Consider the following 18,638-nt stretch of genomic DNA (forward strand, 5'->3'; position numbering starts at 1 on the left):
CGAGTGCGCATGCGCAGTAAGTTCATTCGCGGAAGTGGCAGGAGAGGCAACTCAAGCGACGGAGAAGAGTTTGTTGTTTATTCCCCGTATTCCCGCGTCGCAGCCTTTTCAAAATGTCGGCATTTGATAGCAACCCGTTCGCGGAGCCTGCCAGCGACAATCCTTTCAATGTAAGTGTGTGGTTTTAGAGTTTTATTCAGCTTATCATTCGTTCTAGATAGCCAGCACGTCAGGAAACTTGTTGGGTGGATGTCGGGGGCGGGATCTAATTCCAATCTCTTCACAGCCATTGGATAAAGATAGCAAGATAGGCAGCGCTTCGACCAATCAGAGGGGGTGTGTTCCAAAAGGGGGCGTGGCTTCCTGCGTGCTTTGGTTGCAGGAAGTTAAACTGCATGTCTCTCATGTTTGAGCCACTTAACACCAATTATTATTAACTTTTAGAGGATTGTGTATCATTGTGTGGATAACTTACATATTTTATATGGTTTTGGAGGCCTGTAATTGCACATACATTGCAAAAAAAGCACTCAGTTTCAAGCAAATGCTGCTTGTTTTCTCTTTTGAAAAGAACATCTAACCCACAGGATGTAACCTAGACATCTGTTTAGTCAATACAGAGTTCAGTCACTTCATTGTTTTTACGTGTTAAAAACATATTGAATCAAGATGACATGTGGCCTGCTGCGTCAGTGAGCTGGTATGGTTCAGTGTTTAGAAGTAGGCCATGTATCACTAGTTGCTTTCAGTGTTAAAGTGGCTGATCTGTCATATCAAAGGGGTTCTTCATGCATGTTGACTTAGTGATGAGCTGTTTCTGAAATGCACTGGAAATAAAATGATCCTTGACATGCATACTCACATTTTTCACAGGAAGGATTCATTCCAGACATTCCACATTTGAGACAAGTGGCATACATTGTGTCAACATTGGCCTTTTTAAGGGGCTTTTTGCACATTGAAAAAAGGATGGTGGTCTAAGAAACAGCAAAGATGCGAGATATCCTGGCTTTTAATTCTAATATGTTGTCAAAATTCAATAATTCTACATTCCCCATAATGTATGCTTGATAACCATTGCATCGTATGTTTGTTGTGCCTAGTTAATTCACACTTATTTAACAAAAACGTCAGTATTTTCTATTAGATATCACTTAAACACATGTAGGTTTCAAACTTCTTATTGATCTTGCTTTTTCCTAATACAAGAAAATCACACTCTGACAATCCATGTGTGTTTTATCTCAATGATATGACCCATGTTTTCTCCTTAGCTGTAAAGACATTAACGCATTAGCCTACTTTACTTCAGTCGTCATGAAGCTGTTTATTTTCTCATTTTTTTCTCTATTATTTTGTAGTACAAAGTAGAGAAATATAAGATAAATATGTTAACTGGCACTGTTCTCTGATAGGAGTGTTATGTAAATGTAGCATGATGTTTTGGTTGTAAGGACTTTCCTTAGAAATGTGGGAAGGGCCTGACATGCAACATTAAAGATTAATTAAATGAAACCACCACATTAGATCTTTATGCTATGATATTTATATATATTTTTGTTAAACATAATTGCTGTTTTAGATATTTTAAAGAATAAGGATTGCCTCATTTGTCAAGTAAAAAGTGTAGGTAATAACAGTTTGAATGGTGAAACAAGAAATTCATGGCTCAAGGGCATCCGAGCTTCAGTTAACATATGAACATATTTGATAGTAAATTAATCAAATCGAGCTACATATCAAAATTAAGAATCTGTGAAAACACTCTTTTATGATTTGAGTGACTTTTCATAACACAGTCACTTTTACAGCAGTGCAGAGTCACATTTTATTCTCTCAGGTGGCCGTGACGTCAGTGGAGACCACGGTTTGTTTGCTGGGTGTGGAAGTGACTGAATAAATAACCCGACAGCAGCTGGATTATGTTGTCTGTCAAGAGGTCATATTCACACAGACTGCAGTCTTCAGGGACATTAAATTGTTAATATGTTGCCAGCTGCTGAAAGAATTTCAGGAGGGCAACATTGAAAATATGCACCCTTTTTAACCTTGAAGTGCTTTTTTTCCACCCCAAACACCTTCAGTGTGCTTCTATGACCATCTACTTCTCAAAAATGGAATCACTGTAGGGCTTTAACATACAATACAGAGCCAGACTTAATCCATTTAGTAGCAATATCCAACTGCAGTTATGAAACAGGTACAACAGCCACACCTAGGCAATCAACGGTTATCACAGCCTGGTGCAGAGACTTTAAGGTCAGAATATCATGCTGGTTTGATCCCAAATTTACTTTTTCTCTGTTTTAAATCAGAATAAGTTACATTTTCAGACCTGACCAATCCAGAACTTTACATTAATATCACTAGAGATATGTCTTATTGTTTGTGTCTACACCCTGTTTCTGTTATTTTGAACATGCCGGCGTCTTGTTTTGGCTTGTCCCATTTTAATCCTCATTCCGAGAGGCTTAGTTGTTGTTGTCATTAATTTGGTTATAAATTTCATCATTCATGTGTCTCAAAAAGGAACAAGCTGTCTCTGTGACTTGCCAGATTTTTGTATTTTGCGCTGTGCTACATGGTAAACAACATATTTTGCATAATGTGCTGTTTCGAATATCTACATAAACATAGACATCTGCCATTTAAACCCCCCTCTGGCAAAAAACCTCATGTTGACAGTTAACAAACAGTCTCTTAGGATGTGATTAGTTGTTTTTTTGAGCCGTTAAACTGCTTCAAAATTCCCTCCTCCCCTAAATAAAGTGTTCAAGAGTGAAACTGCTCAGGTATCCCTCTGTATCCTGCTGGGAAGGATTACAGGTGTGTCCAAGGCAGATAAAGTAATCGTGTTTACCGTCACACTTTAAATCACATGTCCAGTGAGTGACGTGTTGGGGTTTATCATGTGAGGTTCCTTCTTCTAATCCCTTTTAAAGGAGAAATTGATTCTAAAAACGTCTCTGACTGACAGTTGTTGGTGTGGTTTATCTGTGTTTGTAGTTTTATTGTTTATTATCAATCCCACAAAAGTCCCCAAATAGTTCCTATTATAACAGCTGCTCAGATGACAGATGTAGAAACAAATGTTATCTGGGCCAGGGCTGCAACAAATGATTATTTTGATTATAAATGAATCTGCTGATTATTTTCTCCATGATTTGCTGAATCATTTTGTCAATAAACTATTGCCAGCTATAAGCTCCTACAGTCCAAAGTGATGTGCTCGAATTCCTTTCGAATGTTTTCAACCAACATCCCAAAAACCTAAAAATATTCAGTTTACTATCAGATATGATGAGGAGCCAGCAAATGTTCGAAAGCCTGAAAAATTTCTCAAAACGATTAATTGAATATCAAAATATTTGTAGATTAATTTCCTCTTTATTAATTTACTGATTAGTCCAGTCAGCGTCACACCTCTAACCTGGTTACTGGAGTAAACTTTTGCATTATGAAATGAAATGTTACATATTTACATCTTTAAACCCAGCCTTTAAAAACACTCCACTGTAAATATGCAAATAAATGTGTCAGTTGCGTCATTGAATGTCTAGATTATCATGGGATGCTTTACTGTATTGCAGACTCTGATTATCAGGGAATTTGAATAACTTTCAGAAGAGTTCATGCTCCCTGTAAGCAGGGAACATCAGAGGCTTTTGGGTCACTACCACAACATGTAACCCTAATGGTTAATATTTGTTTGCATCACTGCAGTGCTCATAGCAGGGCTGGACTACAGATAGCTCATTAACCAAACGGCAGGCTAACAGGAACGTCCCACCAAAACATTATTTACATTATCGATTTAATTTGTAGATCATTTTCTCAATTAATCAATTCTTTGTCCAGCAGGTAAAATGTCAGAATATGGTGCAACAAAAATGTCCATCGCAATTCCCCAGAGCCCAAAGCGACGTGTTCAAATGTTCATAACAGCAAAATACACATTTTACATGGATATAAAACAGTAAAAATCAGATCATTTTTGGCATTCATTCTTAATAATGTACTCAAAACGATTAAATCAAAAATCTAAATTGTGTCTGATCATTTTCAGTTGATCAATACATTTACCAATCATTGCAGTGCGAACTTATTTCACACATTGCTTGCCTTAAATTGGTTATCATCATGTTTCTTCCACAAATAGCAGTAGGAACATACATGTGTGAACTCATTTATTATTATTTTATTTTGTTCAACTGTAAAAAAAGTGTAAAAATCCAGTGAGGCATACATGTTGTTTGGTCAAAGGAATGTTTTGGTTTAGTTGAGGAATGTCTTTAAAACATCCAAGGAATCCATCAGAACCGAAGACGTGCAGAATCCTCTTTTGTCTTTGAATTCGTATTCGTTTACTGCACTTATCCTATTCGTAGTAGTTTGTTGCAATTATTGTTTTCGTATTAATTTGCCTCTGCACTATACTTTTGCTCTGGTTTATGCTCTTAGACGCTTGTTTAAGAAAGGAGATGCACTTATGACTTCTGGTGACTAGTAGTTCTCTTGAATACCTATGTTGAATACACTTATTGTAAGTCGCTTTGGATAAAAGCGTCTGCTAAATGACTGTAATGTAATGTAATGTAATGTAATGTAATGTTGTCTGACTTCAACTCTCAGCAGACCTCGTGTCAGCTAGAAACAGCTAAATTATTCATAACGTCTGTGATCGTAAACTAGAGTCAATTAATGTTTACCCTGCCTCACTCCCACTTAAGAAGGTAATAATTAATTCGAGGTTAGTGCAACATCATTTTTTATGATATAACATTGATCAAAGCATCAGATTTCACTGCTCGGCAGACATTTTTATTTTAGGTTTATCTTCAGTCTTTCAGGAAATGAAAAGGAAGAGTTCGTCTGAAGTTAAGATAAACGGCTGTACACGTGTGTGTGTGTGTGTGTGTGTGTGTGTGTGTGTGTGTGTGTGTGTGTGTGTGTGTGTGTGTGTGTGTGTGTGTGTGTGTGTGTGTGTGTGTGTGTGTGTTTCCCAGAGGTCAAAGTTAAAGTACATTTGAACAAACCCACATGTCTTGCTATATCCTTAAATGCAAAGAAGCGCTGCTGTATAACCGCACTGATCTGTTGCCGACGTCTCAAATTCAGTCACAATGACTCCCAACATGCAGTTCATCTAAGCCTCTTTTGTATTGGTGTATAACAGAAGTCTTCTTGTGATAAGAGGACGATTTTGATGAAAAGTGACACATGTTTTGTTGTTTTCCAGGACCCGGCGGTCACACAAGTGACCAGCTCCAATGTAGAACCAGTGGACCAGTACAACCCGTTCCCCGCTCATCCCACAGTAAGACATCCCACACCTTATTTCCTTTTTTCTTCTACTTTTTTTTTTATCTTTAATGTGCCTTTTTTGTTCTCTTCTTGGTCCTCTTTTTTTTCTTCAACCTACATTCACTCATCTCTATCTTTTTTTTTTTACCATCCAATCTTTGTGTTTTGTCGTTTATGTTTTCTCCTATTAATTGATCTTGGTAGTCATCCTCTTTTTCTCTGTGAGCTTTTGGTCTTATTCTCCTCTCTTCCTTTCCTTTTTCATTTCCTTTTCCTTTTCACCTTCATTATCCTTTTTTCTTGTTCTTGTTGTCTCATCCTCGTTGTGTTTTCTTATTTTTCTGTCTTTCAGGACAATCTAGCTGCTCACACCACTCCAGCCTCCACCTCTCCCTACCAGCCTGCTGTGTTACAGCCGTCCACAGAGCCCACTCCCAAAGTGAGTCACCTTTACTGGATACTACAAACTCTCTCTCTCTCTCTCTCTCTCTGTTTGCCAAACCCTCCACTTATCTGCTGCAGTGGAACAATACTACTCTGAAGTAGGGCAATACTTCCCTGGGTCCAGTTCCTATTTTGTGTGTCATTCATAGTGCAGCTTTGTTATTGTTCACATATTTGGTAAAGCTTCAGTTTCCTATGAAATGAAGGTACAACAGAACACAGGTTAAGAATGCATGGTGGACATAGAGACCAAAATAATCAGAAAATCAAAATAAAACTACGTAAAATGAACCAAATTCTGTAAAAGCCACTATTTATTGATCCTCTACAAGTTCCTTTTTACTTCTATTTTCTAATTTATATATTTCACTCAATGAAGTCAGGCATTGTAGTTCTCAAGATGAAGGGATGTCGTCAGTTCATTTTTGCATACGTTTGCATCAAAATAATTATCCAACAGGGGAATTTAGATTATTTATTTATTTATTTAAATGTAATCTATTTAAAAGGGCCCATGTACCATTTCAAACATAAGCTTCACCATTTGATGCAACGTAGCAGATTATAGCAATAAGATATGTTGCATCTGTAGTCCCCTGGCAGGTCAATACAAAGATACACACAATACCACGTCACAAATGTTAAGAGAGTATTCAAGGTCGGGGAGTACAGCCCTGAGCACATGTTGTTTTTTTACAGACTCTTTAAGTTGGTTTTGGATTTGCTAAGAAAGCTGCAGCTCCTCACATTATGAGGCCGGTTGTTCCTCTGATTTGTGGCTTTTAGAGATAAAGCTGACAGCCCGAATACATTTACTGACTGTTTATACACAGAGTCAGATAATGGAGGAGGGGCCAAACTGTTTATAATTTTATAAACCAGGCAAAAATTCGTATATAGTCTAAAATTCACAATGTAGCATGTAGCTCTCTTCCTTTCCTGTCTATCACTCCATCCTATCCAATAAAAGCAAACATTTTTTAATTTTTTATATGTAGCAGTAATATCCATAATAACTGTATGTTTCTCAGAGCTAGCCATCCATTCTGCCTCACAGTAGTGTCTCCTCAGATAACAAGTGTTTCTCAAGGATGTGTGCTAGCTACACACACACACACACACACACACACACACACACACACACACACACACACACACACACACGTACTCAGTTTACACAATATTGTAATGAGCCTCCTTGTTGCACTTCTTATAAATATTTACGAGTAGCACTACAGATCACCTGCATCCTCCCTTTTTCTGCCTTGTCAGACATCAGATGTGAGCCTCATAAATATGTATATTTTTGCTTTTACAGACAGTATCGTGGCCTTTTAGAAAAATACATGTGTGCCTTTATAAACACTTGAAAAAGGATTTTCAATGCTCAGAATGACTGTTAACGTCTAGTAGCATATTCTGAAATACTTTTTATTTTCCCTTTCCTTTGCTAAGATGTTAAATATAAGAAAATACCATAATATAAATAACGCAGCCTGATGTGTGTAGTGAATCTGTACCATGTGTGAAACTCCTGCTGACGTGTCTCTGCACTAAATGTCCGCAGAATGCATTCCTGCCCATTCAGTGTGTTTTGTCGAGTAAAGTGTTTCTGACTCCTCTTCTTCATCCTCTTCCTCCTCTTCAGGCGACGGCCGCTGTAGCTCAGGCCAATCTGCTGAAGCAGCAGGAGGAGCTGGAGAGGAAAGCTGCCGAGCTGGACCGCAGAGAGCTGGAGCTCCAGAGCCGAGGCTCGTCAGGTCATTAGAGACAAAAAAAACCTCCCCTCTCTCCTCTCTGCAGTAGTATCTGAGGCAGCACAACCGAACCGAGACCAGGAAACAATATGCAACGTGTGCATGATGTAGTAGAGAGAGGACCCTCCGAACCCCAAGCAGTTTTAGGGCGTATTTTCTCTCCTTGGTCTTCTTTACTGCAATATTTAAGTCCTGCACCTTTATGGAAACAGCACAATCTTGGCTAGAAGTCGGGTAGAACTCAAAAATGTGGGTTTTTTTGTGCAGTAAATCACAGTTATAATGCCATAAACCATAAAAAAAAAGAAGAAAAGCACGTTGAATTCCTCTGACAAAAATATGTAATCTAACATTTTTTTAAGTGCCCCCTATTTTAAGCATTAATAGAAAAAAAAAATGACGCCTCCACATGCAATTGTTAATCATTTCTATGTAATCTTATGCACACATATATTATGAACCTGCTTCACTAGGTGGAGGTGACGGTGTGCAGCCGCTCTCGTCAGCTGAAGATGCACGAGCAGTGCTGTGTATTGCAATAGTCCATAGCTAACACAGTTTAGATATACATATATATTATATATTATATATATATTAATATACGCTATATAGTACATTGTACTTAGCCTGCAGCATGGGACATCTAGCAGCTGTGCTTGTCTGCATACATACTTATATTACTTTTATTTAAATTATAGATATTTATATATCTATACCTCTCTCTCTTACTCTCTCCCTCTCTCTATTTCTTATATATATATATATATATATATATATATATATATATATATATATATATATATAAATGTCTATTTCTTTCAGTATATCAGGATACAGGCTGAACTAGACTCCCACACACTTGATATGTGTATTTGATTAATTTTACATGTTGTATTCTATTATTCTGTAGTTATATAATAATAATAATATTTATGTTAATAATAATATTAATCATCATATACAAGTTTCAGTCACTTCAGAGTTTTTTCTTGTAGATCGACCATGTTTTAAATAAATTCTTTTTTTTTTTAGAATTTGAAATCTGTATTTTGGAGGCGAGCTCTCTTGTTTCCTAACAGAGCAGCTGTTGTCTTTTGTCTCGACAGGTAAAGAGAACAACTGGCCTCCACTCCCCAAGAGCTTCCCCATCAAACCGTGTTTCTATCAGGACTTCTCGGAGGAAATCCCCCGAGTCCCAGAGAGTCTGCAAGATGATTTACTATCTCTGGATGTGTACGAACATTAACATTTATATTGTGAACATTTATATTTATACTCTGAAATGTATTGATACCAAAACATATAATGTGTTTTAATAACCAGTGCTGATGTGTAATGTTATAAATAATAGAAGTATATCTGCTCTATAGATGAAGATGAAGATGATGATGACGTTATTAGTAGTATTAAATGTATTTGACTCTCGTCTCTCTCTCCACTGTTTTCTTCAGTCAACTGTATGACTCTGTTCCTCAACCTGCTGGCGTGTTTGGCGTACTTCACCACTAATGCGACCTACGGAGTTGATTTTGGGCTCGCCATCCTCTGGCTCATCCTCTTCGCGCCATGCTCCTTCCTCTGCTGGTACCGGCCCGTCTACAAGGCCTTCAAGTGAGTCTCCCCCCTCATAAAACCTGTGTGTGTGTGTTCTTTGCAATAACCACAGTCAATTAATGTGGCTAATAAATTAGCTATTAAGTGTAAACATATTTACCTTGCCTGCTTCCTTCAAGAGGAAACATATTCTAGGTAACTGTGAGAAGAACTCTTATAATTATAGCCATCGTGTTTTACAAAGTTATTTGAGTTATCGGAGCTCTCTGCCTTTTTGTTTTATCCTCTGATGCACAGTCGGCCACAGAAGATGCAACAAGACTCCTCATGTTGTTCTACATTTGTTGTTCGCTTGCCTACATGAGCAGCTTATGTATACGCGATAGCACTAAAGGAATACTTCACCCACACAATGACAGTGGTAATATTAATAACTCAACCTGTGTTACCTTGAATTCTTTGAGAATATTTTGTTTTCTTCGCATGCCAAATGAATAATAAAGAAATAGAGAAAACTAAATGGGGCTGCTAAACTATATAAAAACATCTTTTCACAAACTTTCACACAACTCATGTCGTATATAATCCAAGTCTTATTCATCCAATCAGTGCTCTTTACTTCCCAAACACATTCTTTTTTTTGCTAAAACCTTACTATTTGAAACAAACAGGTGAGCTACTCGTCCTTGTGAGTCTGAAAGTCCAGAGGTTTTTAAATTCTTCAATTAATATTTGAGAAATTTAAGGTAACACGCTGTGTTTGCACGACGTTAAACAGGTGAAACTGACCTTAACAGAGGTTTGAAGTGAAACCAAACAGATGTTAAACATGGATAACAATTAAAACATTGCCATTTAATATTAGTCCATGGAAGGAGAACAGTGATACTCTGAGTGATGACCCGATAAGTGAAAAGGCCAGCTTAATCTTTGCTTCACCCTCATCCCTTATTATCTTGTATTTTAACACCTCATCAGTCATTCTTGGATGTTTTTAAGACTTGGTCACATATGCTGCCTAAATGTTAATGCTTCACCTTTATTTTGAAATGTGTAGAAAATATTTCCCAAAGTTTATTAAAGTTTGTTTTTTAATGAAATCTATATATTTTTTTTTCTAATTTTCAGGACTGACAGCTCCTTCAGCTTCTTCTTCTTCTTCTTTGTGTTTTTCTGCCAAGTGGTGATCTTCATCATCCAGTCCGTAGGAATCCCCAGGTGGGGGAACAGGTGAGCATCACGCTGCAGGTTTCATGTTGTCACTGGGAGGGTTTATGAAATATAGTTTGGATCGTGGCCTCTGTGATCACTGAAGCCTCGGTGATATAGGGGGTGACATTGTTTTGTCAAGTTTAAGGTACATGCAGACGTAGCATTAGTGCCAAGTTCAGGAAAAAAGTTGACAGTTTGGTTTAATACGATTTTCAGTAACTAAAAGAAATGTCCAATTCCATACTTTCTCGTTCTCGCAGCCACATTTGTATCCACAAATTTATTATCAAATATACTGTTATTAACAATGCAAATCCCTCTGTGATCAATGAACACATAGTCAGAACAAAACACGAAGATGAACTGTGAACTTATTTAGTTAAATAAAAGCTAATCTGAATGTTAATTATAACACAAATGAACAGGTTTTATTGCTGATTTCATCATTCCTCCTGATTGTTTTAAAGGATTGTTCCTTTAATATCAGAAGTACTAACTTTTCAGATGGCCTGTACGCTGCTGTCCTCTCTCTTTTTTTCTCATTTTCTGCATTCTTTCATGTCTTCTGACAGAGACTTTTCATCCTTCAGCCTCTAGCCTGCTGCCTCTCTTGTCTGCTGGTAACTCTGTAAGTCTCTGTCTCTGCTACCTTCTGCCAACACTCACTCTCTTCTTGCTTTGTCTTTAAAAAAAATTGACACAAGTTGAGTGGTAAACTGATGGGCTTGGGACATGGGTCTGGGTTCACGTCCTCTTTTTTTTTTTTCTCTTGATGTTAGTTATGTGAACATTCAGAAATTTACCGAAAACGTCTTTTGTGTTTAGAGCGTTTGTTCATCTAGCTCCCTTTTCTTCTGAATAAACTCCCAATGCAAATACAGGACGAAGGCTCTGATGAGATTTCTGTTTAATGTCCTAACCTGGATCATGTGATAATAACATTCTTACCTGTACGTTTGGGATTCTGCCTGTATGTGTTGTTACATGTGAAGCCTCATAGTTGGTTGTCTGATGTTATACTTTTACCTGTAAAGAGCGCAGAGACTCTTGATGTTCACTTTTAAATACTCCATTTGGATTTCAAAATGTCACTTTTCCAGAATGACCCTAGTCCAAGTGGCTCTTAATTTCCCCCTTTTTCCATTCTAATAATGATGATACTCATTTCATCATGACTTTGCATAATATCAGAACAGACACAGTTGTTTTGCAGCTCTTCCTTTAAAGATGAGATGAGATAATCACAAAGAAACAACAAAGGCACTTTTAGGACGTTAATATGACAATTAACTCCCATTTTAAATGTGCTTTATTTGATATTTTAGCCTTCATGTTGTAATATTACCACTTCTATTATGTTCATTAAGTCCCAAATTTATGATTGGACACATTTCTATTCCGCCTCTTCTTGTATCTTCTCAGCTTTTCTTTTCACTCTGCTTCTTCATAAAATTCTTCTTCTCTCCCTTAATATAACCCAACTCCTATCCAGACTACATGAATACTCTTTGTACAAATGTTTCATACTTTCAAACTTAATGATGTTTTTGTTGTTGCCTCCAGCGGTTGGATCACTGCCTTCTCCGTCATGGCTGATAACAAGGCAGTGGGAGCCATCATGATCATCGTGGCCATCCTCTTCACCATCTGCGCTGTGCTGTCAGTCATCCTGATCAAGATGGTGAGGCTTCGTTTACCTTTTTCGTCATATTTTTAGATTACATTTGTGGGTTTACAGCTACGTCCTTTGATTAATATGTCGTTTTGGAAGTTTGGAATTTTGACCCCAAATTTGCTGTTTGTACTCAAATCTCAGAACGACTTCGACATGCAGAGTTTAAAATGAATTAAGTATGAAAGGCTTTCCCTTTTTATGTTAATCGAATGTGTTTTATTTGCAGGAATTCAAATACCAGTTAATAATGTATTTAGTATACAAACATTTAATAAATTGAACAGTTTGGCCCCATTATCACATCGGTCCGATGTCCGATGTTGGTGTATCCCTAGTTGTATTTACAACTTTAACAAATCTTTCCGACTACAGAATGAGTGCTTAAGCTTCAGACCACACATGAAGAAAAGAAAAAAAAAAAAGCAATATTTAATAAACACCAAAATAATACTGCTTTGTCATTTCCTTTTTTTCTGGTTTGAGAACAAAATGTTTCATAACAGCTGTCGATGCGTTTGGAGCTAAAATGTGTGACAACATGCTGATGTTTGAAGCATCACGTTTTTTCTGGCCCCCATAGTTTAGCATGTTGGCTAACATTTTGCTACTTAGCACTGAACACAAAGTACAGCTGAAGTTGATTTATTTATTTTTTTAAATGTCAGTAGCTTTGCAGGTATTTGTCATAAAACAAAGTAATTAGTAAACTGGAATTTTGTAAGATATTTAAAAAAAAATCCTCAGAGGGACACGAGGTCTGTACAATAAAACCTTTGCAGGTTGGATTTGGGCTCTGATTAATTACAGTAGTTTAAGTAGAAAGAGCATTCATTTACATTTCTACTTGCACTTTTCTTTTTCTTTTTTTTTATTTCATTTACACAGTCAGATTTACAAAAGTAGCAAAATAGAAAGATTGGTCTGGTGCCACTGATGCAGTCACATGACCCAAGGAAACACATATATCCTGTAAAGAAGCTGTAACCTGTTACAAAATCTGGGCTGCAGGCATATTAATTATTGAGTAACTAATATAAATCAACAGCCATTTCATGTGAAGGTTGTATTGTGCTGTGGCTAAAAAAAGTTCTTAACTCAGTTGAACTCTTTGTTGGTATTTATAGAAATTCAGAAGGTGATCATTTATGTCCCTCTCTACTGTGACCAAAAGCCAGCCATATGCTCACAATCTTTTTTCTTTCCTCTCTTCAGGTCCACAGCATGTACCGCCGGACCGGAGCCAGTTTCCAGAAGGCCCAGCAGGAATTCTCGCAGGGCGTCTTCACCAATAAAACCTTCCAAACAGCTGCTGCCGGTGCGGCGTCCTCCGCTGCACAGGGATCCTTCCAGGGAAACTAACCGATGGTAGACTGAGCTGGGCTCCGTTTAGCAGGTCAAGGTCTATGTCTTATCGGGTCTAGAATGATTCTTTAAAACCAAGCTGAAGGAATCAGGAAGTAGAGGTTCAGTGGGAACGTATTTCACTCTATAACACAGCTCCTGTCTTTTTGATCTGACCTGATAATGCATAGACCTTGAGCTAAGGGGAGGCTACATCATTAGCCTCCTTCCTATCGATGCACGTGTAATTCCCCATGTTAACTTTGCTTCTCATGTCTCCTGCAGAGTGACTTTCGGCTCTGTTTGCAGAAAGCAGCCGGGGGGTTGGGGGGGGGGGGGGGGAGTCACGTGTCAGGTGCATTCTGTGGTGGAGAGCATGAATGAAGTTTACTGATATCTATTTCAGTTTGTCCTGGCTTTGTATATTTCGTGTGCACTTTTTTTTGGCAAAGCTCTTCAGTGTGTGTGTGTGTGTGTGTGTGTGTGTGTGTGTGTGTGTGTGTGTGTGTGTGTGTGTGTGTGTGTGTGTGTGTGTGTGTGTGTGTCTTGCATGGTGACCACATGTCTTCATGTGGGCGCAGTACGCTGTAATATAAATATGATGAAGTTTTTTCTGCATACATTTTTTTTTGGTCTTAAAGTGGCATTTCTTTTTTGTTTCGACGCGAACCATCTCTTTTGTGTGCCTCAAAATGTCAGTCAAAAATGGAAGAAAAGGAACCGATAGATCACGCAGATTTCTACATATTACTGTAACTCTTCATTTAAATATGTGTGGTAAATTATTCAACAAGGACAAATACTCAGACTGAACCCCCAATCACTTTGAGAATGTACAGAAGTACTATGTTTTTAAAACATGTGCCTTTTGACTCTTGTCTGGAACCAAACTTATGCCAAGAGCTTTCTGAAAAATAACTGTGTTGTCAGAAGAATCAGTGGAAATAATGTATATTTTGGTATTTGTCTTGACATGAAACAGTTTCTACACGAAGATCACATCCACAGAGGAAATCAGAAGGTTTTTCTTTCATTTATTCCATGCTTGTAAACAGCAAATTTTAATTTCTACTGTAGTTTAGAATGCAGAGAGAATATAATATGATTTCACTTTCAGCCAAATTAATTATTAAAGCATCTCAAGTTTTTCTTTCTTATCATATTCTTATACATTGTTTACACTTTCAAGAGTTGTTTCTAAGGAAACCAAAGCAATACTGACTATAAAAATTGAATATTTTCCTAATTAAAATTAGATTGACATCAATTCATACAGTTTGCTTCAATGGGCTGAGCCTATTCTATAGATTTCACTACTGAGAGTAAATGCAAGAGGAGGAATGGTTTATTTATCATGAAGATTAACGGTGTAGAAAGTAAAGTGTATTCAGCTCAATGTAAACATGCCATAACTTTAACCTTCTTTAAAAACGAACCAGTGTCTCAACATCACCAGTATGCCACCGAGGTGCATTTTCATATTTTTTTCTCATTGATCGCTTCTTATAGAGACTTTCAAAAAGTCTTCCTCTCCAAGACGACGTGCTAGCTCTAAATTATTTGTGTACCGATGTATATTTTCTACGTGATTTCTTAAATTGAAAAAAACATCCACGCATGTGTTTTATTTTTGACGTCCTGTTTTAAAAACATCAGCTTGGGTGTAACGCTGAAGAACAACTGCAAAACTCTTATTAATTGTGTGATGATCCTGCAACAGATGACGGTTTAATTTAAGCTTACATCCATTATAAAACACAAGACTTGTATTGATTCACACATCGTTGTACGCATTGTTTTAAGAGAACCTAATCCAGAGCCTTTTGTATTTCAATATTGAATTTAGCATCTAATAAAAATGCTTTGCTTTCATTTAATGATGTTAGTTTTTTTTGTCTTATAACAATCCTTTTGGTTTATGATGTTATGAATGTTTTACAACAAAAAATCTAAAATATTTTTAACATACTGTAAATGGGGAAATCACTGGGTTTGTTTAATCAGTTTTTCACCATTATTCTCATCTTATAAACATTGTGACAGTATTGAAAAGGTAAATGCACTTTTTATACTATTTTATCACGCCTCATCGTTCTCCACAAGGGGGCGCTGTTTGACGACCAGCACGCCAAGCTGCTCCATCTTAAAGAATTGTTCCTGATCTGCGGGTTTAAGGCCAGAACAATGGTTCCTAAAGTAAATCTGAATTTTTGTTTACGTCTTACAACAAAACTATTGTTTTTTACGTAACCTAACCAAGTATTTTGCTGCATAAACATAACCAAGTTTTGTAGAGTTTTTTTGTTTGTTTTGTCTTAATTTACAACGTTAATCACATGTTTTAAAACTGCGACCGTAATCTGGAAGAAAACACATTTCCTTCAACACAGAGAATGCAGTTTAGATGCATGAGAACGTTATTTTGTAGGAGACAGAGTTGAAAGGGAAGTTTTCTAGCAGCCGCAGTTTAGACTTAAATACATGTTGATATTGACTATTACTTGTTACACCTGCAGACAGGAAATGTCAATGTCTTCTCCCTCAGTTTCCTCCTCCTCTCTACATTTAAGAGAGAGAGGCGCCCGGACACAAAGCAGAGAGGAGAGCGGCTGACCTTTGTGACCTCTCTGTGTCTGCAGTGAACCAGACGCTCTGTGGGGAATCTGCACTGAAAACCCAAACTGCTGCTTCGGCCATCTGTCTGTCTCTCTTTCTGTCTGTGTGTCTGTCTCCAGGCTCTGTCTGTCACTCAGTCAAACACATCCATCAACAGACTGGGCCAGACGGGTCGGCGGCTACGAGAGCAGACGGGCGATTTTAGAAGTACAAGTGCACACTTTCCTTCTACGCTGAAACCTGAAAGTCAGACACAGTCACATAATGAAAGATTTGTTTTTTTATTCCTTATTTAAGGTTTGTTAAAGGTGAATTCTACAGAAATATGAAAAACATGTTTTGCTGAGATGATGCAAGTAATGAGAGACGGGGAAAGGTCACGTCCCAGTGGTTTATCTTCAGCATGCTAATCACCTAACGATATAATTACCAACACCTGGGCTTCCATAACAAACCAGCCAGTAAGTGATGTTCCTGAACATGCTTCCTGAACTCTCTACATATTCATCTGTTCCTGTTTTAGCTTATTCTCAAAATGTATGACACTTAAACACACCTTTAAGGCATTAATAATAATATTATTTTCTCATTTTATTCAAACATGTTTGAATTAAAACCTGACATGTTTTTGTTTTTCTAGCTTTTTGAGTTTTGATAAGTGTTGAATATGTCGAGATAATAAAAAAAAAATAGGTTGGATGGGTACTGTGTTTATGGAACAATATACTTGACTTAACTGAACTCTCTGTCTACATATTCATCTCTTTCTATGTAATAATATCACAGTAAACCTTAAATACCATTTAATTCACTTCCACTATATGGCCCATATAACTACAACCCCACATCCTGCAAACTGCTTCTGTTTAATTTGCTTTATTGTCTGTGAAAGACGACGCTGATGCTGCCAGTCTCGATTAAACAGTAGGTGAGTGGGATCTAGCTCAAGTGAATTCTAAAGAAATAATAGATTGAGTTAAGGCACAAATAATTAAAGTGTAAAATATAAATTTAACCCCAATCTGTTCCTGTTTTAGCTTATAATCGAAGTGTATTTCATTTAAAAAAACCTTTTAGCATTAATAATATAAATTTGTGCATTTTATTCTAATAATATCTGAATTTATTCTTAAATGTTTTAATTAAAACCTGACATTTTCATACTTTGATCACCAAGTTTTTGCTTTTATAGCTTTCTGAGTTTTGACAAGTGTAGAATATATTAAGTATTTAAATATGGATTGGATGGGTACTGTGTTTATGGAACAATATGCTTTAACATTGTTTGTCCAGCAGGTGGCGAGGGAGAGGCCAGTCTGTAGCTGTCAGATCTTGATACAGTGATCTTGACAATGTGGTTTTGGGATGAAATTGATCTAATCTGCTTCTTGTTTGAAAAACTGACATGAAATTGTCTTATTGTAGAGCAAAAAAATGGAATTTGTTGTAAATTAAAAGTGAAATATTGGGAGTGTCAGAGACAATGTACTATCTTTTATTTTAGTAAAGTCACATTTATCTTAAAATAAAAGGAAAACACAGAGTTTTACTAAATAATTTTCCTTTAAAATGCGTATAATTGTGTCTACTCTGAACATAAAACTTAAAAACAATATTTTATTATATGATTTAACATGTGCTTTGAAAAACAGCACTTATATATTCATGTATTCTAGTGGATTTTACAGGTTTCTCAGCCGTAACCTACAGATGTATTATAGTTACATCATCCACTAACTTGCAGTGAGATGGGAGTGTCGTTGTTACCGCTAGAGGGAAGCAAGTCTGTGTTGTAGGTCGTCTATGAAGTGAAGTGCTGACTCACTGTCAGAGACCTGCAGCAAAAATCATGAGGTATCTTCACACTGCTACTGTTTATTTTTTTTATTATTTCTATGTGTCTCTTACAAACACAGCGGAATTGGAGCAGGTAATAAATATGCCGAATTAATCTAGTCATTTAGACTCTTGTTTATTGCATGATAAACATTTAACTTTTTTTTTTTTAACAACATATGTTGCAGTATTTGAATTTGGAATCAGAAATGCTACTAAAAAACAGCACATGAAAATCAAACTTTAATAAGAATATGGCCTATATGAAAGGAAATATACAATCTGAATCAGTGCAAACTGGGACAGATCTAAAAATATGTGCTTTGATTTGCGTACATGTCCTGCAGCGTGTTAAACCAGTGATTATCACCATTAAAGAAAGGTTCAGATTTTTCTTGGGAGGCCAAATGGAAGTTGGTGTAGGCCTCCTTATTATCCCCCTCTGTGTGATGCTGGTAGTTTATGCTGAGACGCCCTCTGCTACACACTGAAATGTGCCAAGCTCAAGGTTATACCAGCTGAATGAGGAACATTTCTCTGAGAAGAAAGAGGCTATTTTAAGGCCGGCCTGCATTCTCTGTCTCTCTCTGTGTCTTTATCGATGTGTCCTGATATGTGTGTGTGCATAAAAAAATATGTCAGAGCTGTGGAGAAGTTGTCCTTTAAGCCTTAACAGATTATTTATACAAGACTGACTACATTTATACATAATATGATCCTACATGGAGACTAAGAGTGAACAGCAGTGCCTGATTGACGTTTAGAGAGGTCTAAATCTGTTTAAATGCTGCTGGACTGTAAAATCTTTCCATAAAATGTCTTGTTACGCTCAAGCGGTTTGAATCAGCTTTTGTGAGTTTTAAATTGAATGGAACATTGTACACATGTAAAGTAGATTG

At 37.0% G+C, this 18,638-nt stretch overlaps 1 protein-coding gene across 1 annotated transcript; it reads left to right on the forward strand.

Annotated features, from left to right (window-relative positions):
* Nucleotides 1–16: 16 nt before the first annotated feature.
* On the forward strand, nucleotides 17–13,618 carry scamp2 (secretory carrier membrane protein 2). The gene is given in 10 exon segments (XM_054619766.1): nucleotides 17–170; nucleotides 5,240–5,317; nucleotides 5,657–5,743; nucleotides 7,397–7,508; nucleotides 8,612–8,693; nucleotides 8,695–8,738; nucleotides 8,957–9,116; nucleotides 10,188–10,289; nucleotides 11,835–11,952; nucleotides 13,159–13,618. Coding segments are annotated over 10 exon segments (987 nt in total). The 5' UTR covers nucleotides 17–113; the 3' UTR covers nucleotides 13,306–13,618.
* Nucleotides 13,619–18,638: the final 5,020 nt, after the last annotated feature.

This window comes from Anoplopoma fimbria, chromosome 19 (assembly GCF_027596085.1).
Source record: "Anoplopoma fimbria isolate UVic2021 breed Golden Eagle Sablefish chromosome 19, Afim_UVic_2022, whole genome shotgun sequence".
In the NCBI taxonomy this organism is placed as follows: Eukaryota; Metazoa; Chordata; class Actinopteri; order Perciformes; family Anoplopomatidae; genus Anoplopoma; species Anoplopoma fimbria.